We start from the raw sequence: 20,180 nt of genomic DNA, 5'->3' as shown, positions 1-20,180 counted from the left end.
TTAGACAAACCGGCGTTACCCGCTACCCAGATATCCGCTCGGCACGTTGGGCCGCAAACAAGTGAGCGGTTCTCACTGACCCCAGAGCAGCCAACAGACCATAAAAGAGGGCACAGATTCCTGTGCAGGCGAGCGTCTCCACCGTCCCCGTCCGGTTCGGGGACGGGGCGGGAGTTCACGGCGGACGAGGTCCACGGAGCGAGAAACCGTCCGCACGGGCAGTGTGGGGATCATTTGTCACCAACTGCATCACGTCCTACAACCCTGGTCTACATATCACCGTTGATGAACAGCTTTTCCCGTCGCTGCAGTATATTGCAACTAAACCTGATAAGTTTGGGATCAAGTTTTGGGTGGCTTGCGACTTAAAATCCAAGTACATGTCCTCCCATATCTTGGCAAGGACCCCAGTCGTCCCAGCATGGCCCCACCTTGTTTACGTAACAAAAGCATCTGTTCACAGGTGATTATGGATATTAGTTAAAAGTCTTCCAGTCCATCGACTGTCCTGTGGGTTTTATAGGTAGAATTGTCAAATGACAACTCTCTGGGACTTCTAGTGTTAATGTCAGAGCAGGCAGCAACACTCGGTGGGTCACATTCGTTTTGAGTTATTTCTTCATCTTCCCCCTCAATATGAATTCAACCAATGAAAGAAATCCACTACAGCGTACTCTGAACTGAAGTCAGCAGGCCTGGTTTTCTAACGTACAGAAACCCATTTCCATCCAGCCTGAAGAGCAGGCGTGGACCGACTGTCCTGTTATCCACCTTAAACTGGTCGTCAGGAGAACGCTAGGCTGCGTTGTCCTGAAAAACGCAGGTCACTAATGTCCAGAAGCGCCAAAGTTGAGACTCAAGTAACGTCATGTCCATCGGTTACAACGAATCCATAATCCCCCCAACATAACACAACATCCAGTCTCCAGGCCCTGTGAAGAACTGCAATTTATTAATTGCAGCATGCGGTGAAATTAAGAAATATAAATGTTCGCAATTACAAACGAATCAAATCGGGTTTAAAATAAAATAAAACCAGCCGCACAGCTACAGCCTGTCGCTGACACGCCCGTTCACCGATCAATACGGCCCGTCGTGTCCGAGAGGTGGCCATGAACTTGAAAGGTCAGCAGATGGAGATTTGGTGAGGGAATGGTGTTTGTCGGCCTGAGAGCGGCGTTCGCATTCTGAAATCCAATCAGCCAAGTTTGGTGTTTCTGTTAATGAGATTAAATAAAGAGAGAGAGAGAGAGAGAGAGAGAGAGAGGACTGGGCCTACTGCCTAACCGCACCGCCTGAACCCGGCAAGGAAGCACGGGGACCGACTTCGAGCCAGGAACAGTGTGAGGAAGAAGCAACGATGTTCACGAGCTCGTGTGGCCAAGAGAAAAAGTCTAAAACGCCACCGGTCACTCACAAGCGCGCTCGGCCGTGATCCGGCAAAACGACAGACGCCGCGTCAAAAGAAAAAGCTCCGTAATGAGGAGGCCGGGGAGGGCGTGATGAAGGCGAAAGCCTCTCCTTCCTCGCCTCCGCCCCGATGACTCTGGGACACACAGATGCTGCTAATCAGGCAGGGAGAGAGAGAGGGAGAGAGAGAGGGAAAGAGAGAGAGAGAGAGAGGGAGAGAGAGAGAGAACGAAGACACGCACTGGCTCGGAAATCATGGGGAGGGGAACTTGCTCATCTGTCCGTAAAAAAAAAATGTTGCCGCATGCACCGCAACCGGCCTCTTTTGCTGCGGCGGCCCGTCCAATTCACCGCCGCTACGGGGACGGCGAGCGTCACCGTTAGTCAGGGCCGGGTCAAGCGGCGAGCCGGCAGCAGCGCCGTTTACAGAAGCGCGGTGACGTCACGGACACGTTACGTAACCACGGGTGCCTCTGAGGCGTTCTCGAGAGAACATGCACGCTCCCGTACGACCTCGCCGGGGGCCCACGGACGACCCCTCGATGCCAATTAAAACCACAATTATGGGACGGGAAAAGGTACGGCATGAAAAACCAAACCGTTCCCACGCCATGCCGGTTCTCACCGAAGCCCCGAGTCCTTACAGGTACCGGCGCAACATTCACCAGAAAATATTCTGTTATTTATCACGTTCCACGCGGTTCCAGTTTGAAAACCCGTATTTTCACCGTGAGGACCGTCCTGTCGCTACACGCCTGTAAACCGGCGTTTCCGGGCCGCGGCGAAGAGGAAGATGGAGCGCATGGAGCAGGAGGACAGAGGGCTTCCGCTCGCTAAAGCTGCTTTTCCAGCCCAGGTGGGTTAACGGAGAATCTCTCGATTAGCGTTAAACGTGCCCTCCGGGCGCGGGGAGTCGTTTCCGGCGCGGCGTAAACACCAACGGGGACCAGAAGAAATGCATCAGCTTTCAGTTAACAATACATGAGCCTAAACGAACTCATGAAGTATTTATTCCAGGAGCAGCATCCTGCGCCGCTTTCAGGCATTGTGGCAATTACTGGCCATCCATAATGTAGGATTATTAAAAGAGGGGCCAAGATAATTACCATGACGCCGGGATAAATTAGGTGGAGGGAGGTGGCGGGGGCGACCACTTCCTGGAACCGCACCCGTCCTCTCGGAGAAGAGTGAGGCCTGAAGTGCCGGACGGGGCACCGCCAAGCCGTCAATCGGGAGCGGCGGCACGCGCCACAACTTCGGCAGACAAAAGTTTGGTGGCAGGACGAGTCCACGTGAGGCGTGGGAAGCGGGTGTCCCGGGGACGTCTGGGTACCGAGGCCCGAGGCGGACTGAGTACACGGAGTTTTATATATTTATTCGCAGGAAAGATGATAAATCCGGATCCAGGAGGTAAACGGGCCACTCACGCTGCCTCCGATTCACCAAAACGCCAGCGGAGCAAATGGCTGCCTGTTGCCATGGAGACCAGGAACACAAAAAAAAGGGGTGTCGAGGGGCGTGGGCGTAGAGAGGCCGGATCCTCACGAACACGCGCCACCACGCTCCCGGCTGGACCGGCGACTACATTCAGACGGAGCACTTATGATTTTTGCTCGCTTTACGCCGTTTTTCAGGTCAAATCGTTCACGTGTGGAAATTTAATTAATCGCTAATAATCTAACATCTCGTAATAATTAAATCTGATTTAACCTAAAAACGATTCGTGCACTCGGCAGCGCTGCCATGCTCATCTAGTCCTCTCCTCACATGGTCTTATATAAAAAGTCCAGCCAGGAGGCAGAGTTCCTGTGTGTGTGTGTGTGTATGTGTGTGTTTGTGTGTATGTGTGTGTGAGTGTGACGTAGCCCCTGTCGTCAGCAGATTTGGGGGTGAGTAGAGTTCAACTCTTCCAGCCCCGCCTGATGTGCGTGTTCCTCAGGCGGAAGGTGGAGGCGGGAACTCATGGCGGTCGGTCTGGACCGCGCCACGGCGACACGGTCCCCGGCGAGCGTGGTGGAAGGTTACACCGGTTTCATCCGATATTTAAAGCCTAAATGTGACATCTCTCCCATTCAAACGTGGCTCCGCCCACCCAGGAAGAGATCCCACCTCTCAGCAGCATGAGCTCAGCCTCAGGACCGCGTACTCGCGCAGCCGGATCGTTCCTACGGTTGTAGGCGCATGAGGCACGATGATGAAAGCACGATAATTAAAAACGCTCCGGGCAACTCCGGTCCCTCGGTAGCGCTTCCAACGTGTCACCCGGCGTGAAGAGCACGAAGAGATATTCTAGACGGCACACCAAGACGGAAAATCGAAATTTCACCAACGCAACAAAACACTTTTCTATTCACTTCGAATTCCTTTAAAATAAAACGACAAATGGGGAAGCGGCGAGGTTTTTACACGGATTTCATCCCCCCGACCCCTCACTCCCAGATGCATGATCTTCCCGTGGCAAGGACTTTGTTCTGCTCAGTTAAATGGAACCGACCTCAATCCTCCGCCACAATTTGCCAGCAGCCGGAATTTTCTACTACGTACTACTGAACAGGACCGGCTTTAAGAGGATAGTCGGTTTGGTTATCGCAAGTCGTTGGTTTTGTTATGTACCGTGGCTCGGGACCACTAATTGGGAGCCCGAATGGTAACGCATCCGTTGTTCTCTCGTCCCTTTTCCACGGAGGCCAGTTTAAATCCCATAAGCCGGGTAAAAACGGTAACATATGAAAAGGGATTTGGGAGAATGGGGTCGGTAACAAATCTGCCTGCATTAGTGGGGCTTCCATAAACAAGCACAACGTGGGAGGAGGACGACGGTGAGGGATGATGAGTGACATCTGTTGCCGTTATTCCCGAGCCATCCCCCCACCCCATCAATCGCTCGCTGCTCCACCCCCGGCGCGGCCCTCGCCCTGCGGCCCGGCCGGAACGAATGGCCGCCGCGTTATTGACTTCAATTTAGAAAGTGCTGCCACCGCCGTTCCGCCCGTCTCGCGCAGCTCCCCGGCACTTCTGGGAAATCCCCGGTTGCGGCGCAACAGAAAACACATTTAGGAAAGGTCACGGCCCGCAGGTTCGAGGGGATTTATTCTGGAGCCGCCCCCGCCCTCCATTCTCCTCGCCGCCGCCCGTCGCGCCCACCTTGCTCCAGTGGGCACGTTTGAGCGAGTGCTAGCCGGGATACCGGCGAAACGTTACGCCACGACCGCCGCGCTCCAGATTAGACACGCTCGGCTTGGCCAACGAATCCCCCAAGAATCCGGACGAACTATACTCGCCCACAAATACCCGCCGGCACGTCTCCGTCTGCGGAGAAAGCACCGGAATTTGTTTGGAGAGTTTATTCAGTCACGTACACATTCATCTACGTATAACGGAATTTACATTTACATTTAAGGCGTTTGGCAGATGCCCACAACGTGCTTCCATGTTACCATGGATGAGGTGGTCAGTTCTGGTTCACCAGGACCAACTATGAATACAATCTTTTTATTCACTCTGTTCTAGCTTCTATACAGAAGTCAGACAAGAAGAAGGTTACAAGTTCATCTAAATCTTCTCTAAAGAGGAAGGTCTTGAGCTGCCGTGTGAAGGTGCTCAGTGACTGAGCTGGAAGTTCATTCCACCACCGAGGGGCCAAGATGGAGAAGAGTCTAGATGAATGTCTTCCTTTTACCTTCAGAGATGGAGGGACCAGGCGAGCAGTACTGGAGGCTCGGAGTATACGAGGTGCAGTGCGAGGTGTAATAAGGGCTGTGAGGTAGGATGGTGCTACTCCATGTTTGGGACCCCCATGAGCCAGTGGAGGGAACGTAGCAGAGGGGCGGTGTGGGACAATTTGGGAAGGTTGAAGATCAGTCGTGCTGCTGCATTTTGTATGAGTTGTAGAATTTAAAACTGAAATACAGACATACATATTTATGAGGCTGGGTAAATAAAAGGATATCGTGAATGAAGTGAACATGCAAGGTGCACTATGAGGCTGGTGTGAACAATATGGATAAGAATAAACGTAATAGATGGAAATGAAGTACATGGTTCTTTTGGTGTGGGTTTTAATCCTTTTTTGCTTTAAATAAAATGCAGCTGCATGTTCAATTGCTCGATTCTCCAATGCATTTGATTACTAGAACCTATTATCCCCTTCAGTGCCCCGACTCCTCTCCTCCAAATGCACAATCTTCCTCTGGCAAAGGACTTTGTTGCTGGCATTTCGTTCGTTTAAACGGAACAGACCTCAATCTTCCACAACAATTTGGCAGTTTAGAAGCGCCGCTGGAATTTATTAGGCCCAGTTGGGTTGTTACGTGATGGAATCGGATATCGGGTATTAACAGACCTCATTTTGCACGAGGCCGGCCTCTGTGGCGTGGCTCTGCTTAAACCCTTTCCAGGTATTTAGAAGCTATGTGTGTTGGTGGAGCTGACCCTTGGACGACCTTGGCTCGCCAGCCCCCCCACGCAGATGGCAGTTTTCTTTTTTTTTTTGGGGGGGGGGGGTGTCTGGGATTTCTCCCTTCATTGCTCTCCTGGAACGTGCATAATCTCCCCAACCTCGGGATGTTTGATATGTTCAGCGTCGTTGCACGTTGCACCACGGGGGGGTTTCAACGCTGGCGCTGCATCAGACATAATCTACCTTAATCTGCGCCCCGTCTTCGCTGTGACCTTCAGCGCAGACCAATAATCTAATATCCACACATTGCGATTCACGGCGAACAGCCAATCCCCATCTTTTCGTTTATCGCAGCTCATCTATCAGGGGGATCTTTTGAACATATGACGGAGAGATGATCCAGAAAATTGCCGGCCGGCTTCCAATTCACAGAAAAAGTAATAAGGTTCTGCTGATCCCAACCGACTCGGCTAATCCAACATGCCAAGCTTTAAAACAAGCCTGTGTTTGGAGTTTCTGGGGCTGTGGATGCACTATGAGATGGAAGATACCTCTCTCTGCTGATGTCTGTAGTGTGTAGTAGCCTAGCAGGTAACACACTCGTCTATGAACCAGAAGACCCAGGTTCAAACCCCACTTACTACCATCGTGTCCCTGAGCAGGACACTTAACCCTGAGTGTCTCCAGGGGGGGACTGTCCCTGTAACTACTGATTGTAAGACGCTCTGGATAAGGGCGTCTGGTAAACGCTGTAAATGTTAAATGTCTGTAGGCGCCCCGAAACAAACACTGAAAAATCCCGCTGTCCCTGAACGTTAAACTGCTCCTTGGCCCCGCCCCCCAGATACCAGCATCCGTGACGTGTGACTTTAATGACCGGGTGGGGTTTGAAACTGGGAGAGTTTGGTTGGTGATGATGTTCCAGTTCCAAACGGCCTAATCCTTTTTTAAAAAGAACGGCAGATGATAATAGTTCCCTTCGACTTAAAGTCAAGCCGCTCCACCCTCCCCTGGCAACGCACATTTTAATCTGCGGCGGCGGCGGCACAGAGACACTCTGGCATAATGAAGGTCATTAGTTTGCGAACAACGGCCATTATAATAAAAAAAAAAAAGAAGAAGAAGAAAGTGCCGACGCGAGAAAGGATCCACGTCTTGGCCGCCTGGACTCCGCTATCCTTCACAGGACAAACAGCGCGGCCAAATATCATTAACCACGCGCCGACCCTCAAATATTTTATTACGGGGAGTAAGAGAGACCAGTCCTGGCCGCGCGGACCCGTAATAAATTATTCCCGAGCCGAGCGCCTCTGTGCGCCGTGTCCTCGTAGGTCTGATCCCGGCGCGAGCGTCCTGGCACTGGGGGTGCGAGGACGGTAAACCTGTCGGAGGACCGTGACGTGAATAATGACGGGGGGAAAAGCCCCGGCACGTGGCACGAGCCTCCGCAGGGTCTCCTGTAATCTCCCCCGGAATTAATTCCAGGAGATTGGAATTAAAATGGAAAGGAAGAGTTCTCTGGCCCACGCAAGGTCACAAGTGTTTTGATAAAATGGCAGCAGTTCCTGTGCGAGGATTACAGATTGACAAAAGGCACGTGTTGATGGGACAAAAACACCTTTAAATTTATAGTGAAAGTGAAGTGATGGTCACAAGTGATACACAGCAGCAAAGCACATGGTGCACACAGTGAAATTTGTCCTCTGTATTTAATCACCCTTGGTGACCAGTGGGACCAGGGTGGTAGTAGCCTAGTGGGTAAGACACTCATCTTACTACCATCGTGTCCCTGAGCAAGACACTTAACCCTGAGTGTCTCCAGGGGGGACTGTCCTTGTAACAATCGACTGTAAGGTGCTCTGGATAAGGACGTCTGGTAAATGCTGTAATGTACCGCTCCTCCCGTTTTTACATCTTGTGTTTATTAAATCATCGTTCAGGTTCAGAGGTCGTTCGTAACCTCCTTATCTGGTTAAGCAGACAGTGATTCTATCGTTTTATTTCATCCCTGAACCGGCCCATTAAAAGCTGCTCAGACGACGTGACCGTGTGAGTGGGCGTCCCTGATCAGATCGATCGCAGCGGTTTTGTATACCGAGCAACTTCAACGCCTCCGTTTTAGAGCGGCCGGTCGATACGGGCCTACGGGACACAATGCAGCGAGTACAATCCAATCAGAGCTGCACAACTTGCACAATGGCTGCCGTGTGCCACGTACAATAACATTTACGGCGGTTTTACCGTGAGAATACGGTACGAACGACGCCGCACAGAGTGACTGATAACTTTTGGGTGAATTTACGGGGCCGATAACAATGCTTTCCTGTGGTGCTGGGCAGTCGAGCGGGCTGACCTACATGCAGCTGGACACAGCCCAGATTCACTGGCACGCCCTGGGGCGTTCGTCCTACCGTCCGGTACCCCTTTTACCCCGCCCCATCACAGACACCCTGAGCCAAACTGGGTCGTGCGGCGCTCGGGGGCACCGAACATCCGATCTGATCAGCAGGCCTCAGGCGAGACCACCACCAGCACCACCACCAAGCATTCTGGGTCACATACAAGCCCAGAAACACGCTGTGGTAGTCACATCTCGACACCGCCCCCGGTGACACACACACACACACACACAGCGAGCACAGCGGGCCAGCCAGATGTGATCTGCGTGATTGAGGACAGACTTCAGGCACGAAACTCCATTTCCCGAGCACTCTCGGCGGCTCGGGCCGGATGAGGGATGACCTTTTATCCGGCGGACCACCTGCAGCTACGTTCCACCTGCCGGCTAATGGAATACTTTGGCTGTCTGCTTAGAGTTCCCACGGTTTGAGTGAAAGGCCACGGCACAACAATGAAGTCCGCGAGCCGCCTCCTCTTCACCCCGGTGAATGATGGGCGATATTTTAATCCAGCGGAGAGCAGTAAGTGAAGAGGGGGCGGGGCTTAATCCGTGTGGGATGGACGACCGCCACACAGTCGGGGTCAACGCACGCCGTGTCACCACCCTGTGGCCGCAACCCGATCGCTATGCACCCTCGCATCCATCTACGTCCAGTCCTCCCCCAAATAAGATGGGGAGGACGAAGGCGGGAAAAGGGGCGGCGGCCAAACTGAGTAGGAAGGGAGGGAACGAAATCGATTAGGAGTGAAAAAATCTGAACCGGCGGCGTTCGCAGCACCCCGCGGCTCCCGAAAACAAGAAAAGAGAGAGCGCACTTCCAGCCAAAAGTGGGAAATAAATAGGAGGACTAAAAGACAACAGGAAAGGGTGGAAGGAAGGAAGAAAGAGGGCGTACAGAGGGGTACAGAGGGCCGGCTCCCGAGGCAGGGAGAGAAACGCTGTGCGAGAGAAGAAAGAGATGGGGTAGGCTGAGTGAGCGAGAGAGAGCGAGAGGGAGAGAGGGAGGGCGAGCGAGCCAGCCAGGGCGCGAGAGAGCGAGCGAGGGAGAGAGAGAGAGAGAGAGGGGGGCGGATGAGTTAATGCACAAAAACACTGCATCAAACCAATGCACTGCTCGGAGCGGGATGCGTCAGCAGTACATCCACGTTCCGGCTGAAGGACAAAGGGAACGAGAGACGCCGCGCCGCGGACGGAGCCGCACGCCGTGCCAGCAGCGGCGGGATTAATTAAACAGGGAGAAACAGGAAAGGAAGGGGTGGAGGGGACTGCGAGAGGGGGGGCTGCCTTCAGGGACACTTTTTAAAACATCCCCCCCCCCCGTGTCGGAGGGGCCGGCCAAACTCCGAACGGCGCGGCGCTCCGGCTCCGGACGACGAGGATCACACGGTGGGAGAGAAGCGTCGCTTTCTTCACTGGCCCCCCCCTCAACAGATCCCAAGGAGCGAGGGACGGACAGTCGGCGCGTCCCTATCTCTTCTTCTCCTTTTTAAAACCCCCCATCACGGCCGGCACGGATTGACGGATTACGGAGGAGAGCGAGTGTGTGCGCGCTCGTGTAAAGAGTGTGCGGGGAAGAAACTGGCTGATGACCGCAGTGCGCGTCCACTCAGGAATCGGAGCGGACGCGGAGCTCGGCGGGAGGGGGGAGAGACGCTGACGAGAAGAAAGTGAGTAGGAGAAGAGGAAGAAGAGAAGAAAACTGTAAAAAAAAGGGGGATGGCGTAATTCGCGCTCTCCATCCCGAAAACCCTCGTTTTTGTCTTCACCAAACCCCCCCCCCCCAACCCCCGATCCCAGACCCCCTCCTCCTCCTCGCTGCCGAGCTCCGGCGCACGGGAGCTCCCTGCTATGGAGACCTGGAAGCGGCGTTCAGTGGCAGCATCAAGCGACAGTCGCCAAGGACGAGCGTTAACAGACCGGGCGACACCGACTGCCGGAGACGATCGGGATTCCTACCGCAGTCTAACCCCCCCCCAGTCCCGGAGCTCGCGTTCCCCCCCGGATGCTCCTCTGTGGAATTATTAGGGGCCATTTTGGCGTTCGTCTCTTGATTGGTCTGACAGTCCAGAAATTGTAGAGGCTTTAAAAGCGCATCGTGGGGATCTATCTAGTTCTCTTCAAACTAGCGATTTCTAACGAACTTGAGGTAGGTGTCTGGCGTTCGTGAAAGTCTCACACAAAATTCTGCTTTGCTTGCTTGAAAATTTCCCGGCCTTCCCCGTCCACGTTCCCCACACAGTTTCTGAACGGAACACGTTCTGCCCATGGAAGAAAGAACCAGAGCCTTGCTCAATCCAGGATAGGGCCAGAGCACCGGCGTTCGGGTTCAGACTCCTCCCCTCGCCCTCAGACCCGCCACCCTTCCAAACCACCGCTGCCACCCCCCTCCCCCCGCCCCCCGAACGATGCTGAATTATGAATGTGCCACATCATGAGTCTCCTGGGGCGGGTAGCCGTGCGTCGAGCCAGGAACGCCGCCCTGCTCTGTGTGATCTTCCTCATGGCGAGAACGTGGAGTACAGGTGTGGGGGTGGCGGATGGCGCGGCGGCGCCCCAGGGCTGCCCGCCCGTTTGTTCCTGCAATAGCCAGCTAAGCAAGGTGGTGTGCACCCGCCGCGGCCTCACCAGGGTGCCCCCGGGCATTCCCACCAACACTCGCCACCTCAACCTGATGGAGAACGTCATTGAGGCGGTGCAGGCAGACTCCTTCCGCAACCTCCACCACCTGGAGGTGCTCCAACTGGGACGGAATGCCATAAGGCAGATTGAAGTTGGTGCCTTCAATGGCCTCAACAACCTCAACACGCTGGAGCTCTTTGACAACCGGCTAACGGTGGTTCCAAGTGGGGCTTTCGAGTACCTGTCCAAGCTGAGGGAGCTTTGGCTCAGGAACAACCCAATCGAAAGCATCCCTTCATTGGCCTTCAACCGCGTTCCTTCACTCATGAGGCTTGACCTGGGTGAATTACGCAAGCTTGAATACATTTCTGATGGAGCCTTCGAAGGTCTACACAACCTCAAGTATCTCAACTTGGGAATGTGCAACATTCGGGGGGAGATGCCAAACCTAAGCCCCCTGATTGGCCTGGAGGAGCTGGAGATCTCAGAAAATGTGTTTCCAGAAATCAAGCCAGGATCTTTCCGAGGCCTTGGTTTTCTGAAGAAGCTCTGGATCATGAACTCACAGATAGGGCTGATTGAGCGCAATGCTTTTGATGACTTGACTTCACTGGTGGAGCTCAACTTGGCCCACAACAACCTAAGCAGTTTGCCCCATGACCTCTTTTCGCCTCTGAGATACCTTGTGGAGCTACACCTGCACCACAACCCCTGGAATTGTGGCTGCGACTCAGCATGGTTATCACGGTGGCTTCGAGAGTATATACCAACCAACTCCACGTGCTGTGGGCGTTGTCACAGCCCAGCCCATATGAGGGGCCGCCAGCTGGTGGAAATGGACCGTGGAGACACAGGTGCCCTCCAGTGTTCCGCACCTTTTATTGCAGATGCTCCAAGGGATCTCAACATCTCAGCAGAACGCGTGGCTGAACTGAGGTGCCGGACTGCCTCCATGTCAGCAGTGAGGTGGCTTCTGCCCAATGGTACAATCCTAACTCATGCATCCAGCCACCCACGAATCATGGTGCTCAATGACGGGACGCTCAACTTCTCCAACGTACTTGTTACTGACACGGGCATGTACACCTGCATGGTATCCAATGCAGCGGGGAACTCCAATGCCTCGGCGTACCTCAACGTCAGCACGGCAGAGCTCAACACCTCCAATCTCAGCTACTTCACCACGGTCACGGTGGAGGTGCTAGGGCCCACATCAGAGATGCCGAAGCCGAAGACCACGACCACCACTGCAGGAATGAGTGGGGGGACAACTACCACTGCCTCCCCGTCGGTCTTTCAACCAGTCTTCATCTCGACGCCCACAGTTCTCCTCCAAAGTACTGACGCCCTGCCAGGGCGCTCATCGTCCATGCCCACGTCAAAAGTCACCACTGCACGGCCACCCACCACTGGTGGGACAAGTCTGGACGAGGTGATGAAGACAACTAAGATAATCATCGGCTGTTTTGTGGCAGTCACACTGCTAGCTGCTATAATGTTAATCGCCTTCTACAAACTACGCAAGCGTCACCAGAAGAGGAGCACCGTGGCGGCTGACAAAACGGTGGAGATCATTCACGTGGATCAGGAGGAACTTCCCCCTCCTGCCTCGGCCAGCATGCGAGAGGGGGTACGGACGCTGCCCGAAATCAAAGACCATAAAAGTGTTCACAAACTGGACTGCATCGCCCACAAGTCCGACTACGGCTACCACAAACCCAAACCGGATTACAGCACTCACAAACCCAAAACGGACTACAGCAGCCACAAGGTTAAAACCGACTTCAACACGTACAAACCTACCATGGACTACAGCACCCACAAACCGACAACAGACTACAAGTCGCTGCCCGACTACAGGATACACAAGCAGAAGACGGATCACAGCCTTTTTGAGGTGGAATATCGCAATCCAGATTATACTAGTCACAAAACTAAACCAGACTACAGCCCCTTCAAGGACGACTACAGCACCCCCAAACCCAGAATGGACTACAGCACCCACAGATCCAAAACGGATTACAATTTACATAAGGTGACCCCCGACTTTGGCCCCTTCAAGACCGACATCAGCCCTTTCAAATCTAACTACAGCGCCTTCAAGGCCGAGTACAGACCGCTGGAGGTGGACTACATCACCCACAAACCGGACTACAGTCCCCCCAAAGTCAAAATGGATTACAGCCCCAACAAAGTGGACTACAGCCCCAAGTTCAACTACAGCACCATGAAGCCCAAATACAACACGTGCAAGCCAGCAGGGCACGGGGCAAAGTGGACCGAGAACAGCATTGCGAACTCGCTCCCTCGAACCTTGCCTAGCACCATTACGGTAGTCCCTGAGCCCTTTGTTATAAAAACACACCCAAAGGAGAAGGTCCAGGAGACGCAGATTTAACGGACCACGCCCACCACTCCCTCCCACAGCCCCGCCCCCAGGAAAACCATGCAATAGAATGCACAAAGAGAGAAAGGAACTACGTTTTTTTTTGTACAGAGTACAAAATCCCTAGAAAAAAAAAGAAAAGAAAAAAAAAAAAAGGACTCATTTCTTGTTGTAAATGCTTATAAATAAATATATATATGGAAAAACTGAAACTACCATGGGCTGGACATAGAGAAGCAGATTATATTAAAAAAATGAAAATGAAACTATTTTCTAACTTGTAACTTCTATTTAAGGATGAGCTGTTTAAGATGCTGTCATGACTTTGAGAAATGAGGGTAGTCTTGTTTTAAAATAAGGGCATTCTGTGTGATTTCTAAAACGTGCTACAGAGAATGCACCGACGAGAGAACCGTTTATACTTAAATAAAAAAAAAAAGTTTCTTTAAATAAAAAAAAAAAAAAAAAAGTTCAAATATAAAAAAGGTCAGTGTCAATCTTTACAGGTTTATCTTGTAAAAGCACCATGAATTTGTACTGTGCCAAATGTTATAAATGCAATAAAAATGATTTTTGGAAGAAAAAAAAAAAAAAAAAAAAAAAGGAAGCAGGAATGAGAGATTTTTTTTCTTCTTCTTCTCTTCGTGGCGTACTCTAGCGATCAGCCAAATGCTTTAGACACTGCAGCAAGACTCTGCAGCTATACCTTAACCCTGCACATGCTGGATGTCGCTCACGTCTGAAAAACGGAAAAAAAAAAAAAAAAAAGACAGAGGAGCAGAAAAGAAAATGGATTGAGAATTAGGTGCCGCTCTTCCTTTTCAAGTTTTCCCAAATGAGTCAGTCGCTCGGACGCCACCACAGACGTACACAGATGCCCTCGCAGTAGTAATCGGTCATGCTTTTTATTTTTTAAAGCGCGTGGCTCGCAGGTGATGCGCTAGTTCCATTTGTGACGTGTGGCATTTCGTGGCGAGGAAGAGGGTGCAGACGCACGGCGTCTAGTTTTCTTTTCGTGGCGCGTCTTGCGAGCGGTTCTGCTTCAGTCAGGAGATTTTATAATGACGGATGCTGGATGTGTGTAGGAAGAGTTGGGCGCAGTTATAAATCTCTCTCTCTCTGCAGAGTGCTGGAGGAAGCAGCATTATGACATGCGGCCTCGTAACGCGCTCCCTGACGGGAACAACATACAAAACCAGCTCAGCAGAAGCAGAAGTTCCACCGAGACGCCAGCGCCACGCAGTCCCGGCTCCGCTGATGGCACTGAAAGGGGAGGGGCATGACCTGGCCACGTATTAATGAACAACATGCATTGTTGTTCGGGGCCGGCGGACATGAGCAGCCACCGCGTGTCCGGAAGACTGAACGCTGATTAAATGGTAATTGATCCTGCGAACAGACAGGCGTCTCGTGTTAATGAGGGACGCGGTGACACGTGGGTCTCCAGAAATTCCTCTCCCCCAGAGACCTGTAGAAGAGCGGAGGAGAGGACGGGCCTTTCCTCGGCGAATAAACGCCGCCGGGCCAAATCCCGCCGACGGTCACTTCGTCTCAGGATCAAACCCCAGGTGACTCACAGACTACCCGTTCCCGCGCCGGCTCCTCCCATCGCGGACGAGGACGGCGAAGGCGGGGAGGAGATAGGCAGACGGGCTGTCAATCTGACAGCATCTGCTTCAGTCCTCAAATGTCACCGCTGTGCTTCCTGTCTATAACGGTAATGCCAAGGGGTCAGTTGTGAACAGAAGTGAAGATAAAGCTGAAATGCTTGTGGCGCCGGGTGTCAAAGGACAGAGGAAGAGATAAAGGGAGCGTGTGAGGGAGGGAGGGAGGGAGAGAGAGAGCGGCTACATATTTCCGCGGGGCTGGAAACGCCCCGGGCGGCGCTGCAGCACTCGGCTAACAGGCCAGGGCTGTCAGGCGGCCGGGCGGGGCCGGAGGCTCCGGGGGAAGAGGCGGCCGTGTCCGCTTCATTGGCAATCAGCAGGAGCAGATCAGAGAGCGAGAGGGCAATGCAAACATGGGGAAAAATGGCAGAGAGTAGAGGAGGAAATAAACCATAAAACATATATTTTATAAATGTATAAGAATAGATGCTGGGAGAATAGCTAGCGCTGGAAATATATGGTGATGTGGCAGATATGGCGGAGGGAAAAAATCGGACATAAATGCTTCCAATAAGTCTCGTTGGCTGGCCCACGAGGGTTTTTATTTGAGGATAGTGTTATTAACACTGTTAGAATCAAATCACCGCACGCTTCACATTTTACATGATTTTCTTCCATTCATCTAAATGAAATAAAACAGTTAAAAGAAAAGCGCCCTTCATTACTGCAAATAAAAGCAGCGTCCTTTCTCCCAACCTGGCAACACGTTTCTTTTGCCGTGCTGCCATCTACCAGCTATTAGACCACTTTTAGAGAAAGTCTTGTATTCAGGACAGAGCTGGAAAATGTATTAAATTAGCTTTTATCTTTCAATATTTGCACGGAACAGAATGTGTAAGCAGAAGCGCCTCCTCTCTCTTTACTGTGGCGAGGTAGCGGCGTGACCTTTACGCGTGACCCTGGAGACTCCGGCTCCCGCCGCAGAGCCACGTGGCCGCGCCGTCGCCGACCTTCTCTCCTCGGCAGATGTTTACCGGGCGACTGCGCTCGGTGACTATTTTCGGGTGGCGAGGGACGGAACAGAGGTGTGCACGACCTCCAAGAAAAGCCTTCTGCTGAGACGAGGGCGCGGTCGTGGCAAATAATTAGCACGCCGCCGGAGCGGGGAAGACGATTCCATCCTGGATTGGCGAGTAAAGAAACACTCTCTCTTGAAAACCGCGACACACCCCGATCTGCGGCGAAAGGACTTCGCTCCTGCGGTGCGGTTCGGAACGCTAGGCCGTCGTGGGAGGGACAACAAAGGGACAGAGGGACAACAGAACGTGAACGTTTTCATCAAAGCAAGCGTCCGCCGTTAAACGGAGGCGGGGCGAGTTAGTGGCAAGACGGAACTCCAGTTCTGGCGAAACTGCTGCAGTGCGCTGGGGTCGATACGCGAGACAGCTCGGGGAGGAAAGAGCTCAGAGCCGCACAGATGGAAAGAGGAAGTGGTGCACCCTGGGAAGTGGAGTCCTCGCTTTTACCCGGTGCCATCATCTCTGCGAGTAAATGTGGGGAAAACGACTGATTCTGACGCCATATTAAGGGTTGGGTTTTGTGAGACGGCAGGCGAGGAATTTAATGGACAGAAAATGCAGTCGCTGCGATTGAAAGCGTTCTGTAAATAAGCATAATGAAAGAGGAGGAGGAGGGAGCGAAGTCTTTCGAAGTGTCCGCTCATCTTCACTTACAGAAATGTGCTCTCTCGCCTCCGAACAGAAACCTGAGCGCAGCAGATTACTTCGGAGAAGAGGGAAAATGGAGCGTTTACTCGGGAATAACTGATCCAAGGAGGCCAGCAGACACAGAAGAACCTGAAGGAAGGAGAGCAGTGATCATAGCGAAGTCGCATCTTTGTTCTTTGCTCTTGACGCAGCCCTGACGGCACAAATTGCTGCAAACGAGAAGTTTCTGGTCACAGGAGACACCTGCCCAAAGGCCTTCAGTCCAGCCGGACCCCGAAAATGAGCTTGGAATGAAGGTTGTCCTCTGGAAGCAGGACTGATTTCAGTAACTCTGGCGTTCTGTTGACTGCGGTGTATTATGGTCTGCTCGGTTATGGCGGTAGACCAGCGGCGTCTGAGCAGTGCGGCCAGTGGGCAGTTTCTGTCACAGAAACCTGGGCCGTGTGAAGATTTATTTTTAAATTGTGCCACAGCAGCCACGGGGTCCCTGCCCGACAGGCGGCCTTATAACGTATAAATACATTATATTAATATAATACATTATAAATACATTATCATTTTTCTTCGTCTAGCACCTAACACTCTCCGAGCATGCTCTTCACTGACAAGTCTGAGCCTTATCAGGGCTCTTAGTTTGTAAACTCGATATTCTATAGAAATGGAATGAGAATTGCTGGTGTCTTCCTCTTGTAAGTCGCTTTGGATAAAAGCGTCTGCCAAATAAAGTAAAGTAAAGTAAAGTAAAGTAAAGTAAAGTAAGGCTCCGCAATGCTGGCCAGGGCCGCGGCGGGAAAACGAATGCCCCACAATGACAGATCTGAGGGATGAGAGACCATTCCGGGGACATCATGGGGACGTTGCCGTAAGGGTTTGGGTGAAAGTGATAATATATAAATAAACAAATGCCCGGCTTTGTCGTCACCGTGCCAACGGCAGGTGGAATCACACATCTTGGCAAACACCTTCTCACCCACTTTTTCCTGGCAGAAGTCTTACTAGGAACCTCCGCCTTCTCCCGACACCGACCGCGGGTCCATTAACATGGGTTCTAGGGACGAGGAGTACAGGTGGACGTCGAGAACGCATGGTGGGAACAGACGTCCTGACCGGGAGCGAGGCCGCAGCAGGGAATTACGAACCAACGAAAGCAGGAGAAACACACACCAGTAAATAAAGTTCCATTATCAGGCCTGATATTCGTATTCGGCGCGATCTGACGATATTCAGTTGTGATCCGTACGTCATTGAACACAAGTAGAAAAAAAGGAAAAAGCTCCCCCAGAAATGGCATTACGCGTGCACAGAAACGCTGCGCAATCCGGTTTCCAAACTTGCGTTGCACAATTATTGATGTGTGTGCAAAAACGGCTGCCTTCCCAACGTGAGCTTTCGGCCATGTTTTTACTCCGCCGTGTCGAGTAGCAGAAGCGGAGAGGGGCGGCAATAAAAAGTACGTCAGGAACAAGAGAGTCCGCTTTAAAAGCGGAATATTAACGCGGGGTCACGGCCGGACGCGGGTAGGGATTCATTTGTTTGCAGGGTTGGGGCGGCGACAGCCATCTTGCGTAGTGAGGCGTCGCCTGGCGCCGTTAACGCGCACGCTCGTCAGCGAGCGTTCCTTCTCGCTTTTATAGGCCCATTTCACAAGCGACTACGTCCTCGATTGGCGAGGACGAGATCCCGGCCTGTAGCGCTTCCAGGACGGCGGCCGTCCAACAGGCCTGGAGTTATGGCCGATATTAGCGGCGTCCATATGCCTCGACTTCCAACTATCGCCACTGAGCGAACGCGCCCGTCCTCCCACAAAACCCATTAACAAAGGAAACAGTCACCAACAGCAGAGCGTCTCGGCATCTCGAGGAATTTAGCACGTCCAGCGTGCCACGTGCATGTGGGGACGGTCCCTCCCCGCAGCGGGTGGAGATAACCAGGAAGGCGCTGAACGCTGATCACAGATCAGCAGGTCCCATCTGCTCGCGTAGAAATGAGAAATACATACGGACTATCTCTCTCTCTCTCTCTCATACGGACGGGCGGGCGGGCCCGGTGATCCGCCGCCTCTGTAACGGTCCTGTTGGAGGGAAAGCGCTGACGCCGCGGCGGAGATTAGACCCTTTTCTCCGGGCTGCAGGTGTCCTGGCCGCCTGGGGGAGGTCAGGCTTTGTGCCGGGGTAAGCCGGTGCGGCATTACTCCTTCGCGGGGATAAAAAGAAAGAGAGAAAGAAAGAAAAAAGGGCCGAGCAAGCAGAGCCTGGGCCGGGACGGTAGGCCCGAGGGAGCAGGAAGTAGTAAACACGGCTTTTTATTACACTCGTCTCCGTACTGATACTGGTACTCCATACAGCAAAAAAAGCTTTAATAACTTAATAAATACAGAATATTTTTAGAATATAATTTAAAAAAACAACACACACAACAATGATTAAATAGGAATGGATCGACCAGAAGGCTTTGCTGCCCGATCATTTAGCGCCTGGGCTCGACCTGACCGGAGCCCAACTAAAATACTTCCGGACAGCGTTCTGGCTTTTTATATTTCTAGGGAGCTCGGTGCGGCTCGCATGTAAACATTGGGTCCTTTTGTAGCTGGGGAGGGGCTGCCCGCTGCAATGCCTGCTGATATTTGCTGTAGTCTGCCAGCAATTTCCGCGAAGCAGCAAATACAAAACTGGTATCTAAGTATCGATAGCAGTGCTAACTGGTATCAAAAAATAAATACTCAATTTCAGTATCAATTAATATCTGAGACTCTTATTAGAGACTCATTTTTTAGAAAATTTGGTCAAATATATTCTATATTCTCATTGGTCAAGTCAGAGTGAACCAACAGGCATAAGATGGAATAAAATGGAATAAAAGGTAAGTTCAGTTCAGTTTTTGTTTTTACTCACTCTCATATTTAAAGTTATGCTCTTATTTCTCATGATTCTATTTATATTGTTAACTACACAAACACACGCACATATATGTTGCACATTTACAAATCCTGGCTTGATTTTGGGTTAACATTGAAGTCAGCGACTGAGGGAAAGATGGCCATGTGTGTATGAGTGCAAGATGACAGATGTCACATGTAGAACGGGCCAAAAGGAAAGGATGGGACGCGCTCCCACGGAAACCAACAACCCCGTCGTCATGGGAACAACATGGCCGCGTGGAAACGGGGAGCAGTGTGGGTTTGCTTCTGGCCGCACACACTGCAGCAGTTCCATACAGCTGTAGAGGTCCCACGCCCAGAGCGTCCCAGAAGAGTGGAAGACGACGTCCTCGCCGCAGCTCCATTTCAGCTCATTGATGAACGGATTAAGCGTCTCTGCAGCTGAAACTGCACGAGCTGACAGAGGCGGAGGAACAGGGAACACAGTCGGAAACCAGGAACGCCGAGGCACGGCGCCAGGGTCTCATATCGCTCGTCACATGTAGTGGGTCGGAGATCAGCGTCTCCATTATTCTCCCGAATGTCATGTGACCAAGTCGAGATGACCGAAACATGGATAAATAAATCAGACTTTAGGCCTGTAACGCACACAAGTGTGTGATCCCATTTCAGAGATCTTCGGCAGAGCTTCACAAACCACTCCATACTCACTAACTGTAAAGCGGTGCATTAATAATATAGAGAGAAAAGTGG

The 20,180-nt window shown here is 52.1% G+C and overlaps 2 protein-coding genes across 2 annotated transcripts in view; one reads left to right on the top strand and one right to left on the bottom strand.

Moving 5' to 3' along the window:
• Positions 1-20,180, bottom strand: part of snd1 (staphylococcal nuclease and tudor domain containing 1) — a 120,774-nt gene that overhangs the window by 49,330 nt on the left and 51,264 nt on the right. The gene's annotated exons all lie outside the window — the stretch shown is intronic.
• lrrc4.1 (leucine rich repeat containing 4.1) lies at positions 8,596-13,691 on the top strand. The gene has a single exon (XM_028954213.1). It carries the CDS (start codon positions 10,630-10,632, stop codon positions 13,225-13,227), a length of 2,598 nt encoding a protein of 865 aa, XP_028810046.1. The 5' UTR covers positions 8,596-10,629; the 3' UTR covers positions 13,228-13,691.

This window comes from Denticeps clupeoides, chromosome 15 (genome assembly GCF_900700375.1).
Source record: "Denticeps clupeoides chromosome 15, fDenClu1.1, whole genome shotgun sequence".
NCBI classification, from domain to species: Eukaryota; Metazoa; Chordata; class Actinopteri; order Clupeiformes; family Denticipitidae; genus Denticeps; species Denticeps clupeoides.
This window is presented reverse-complemented; position numbering and strand designations above follow the sequence as displayed.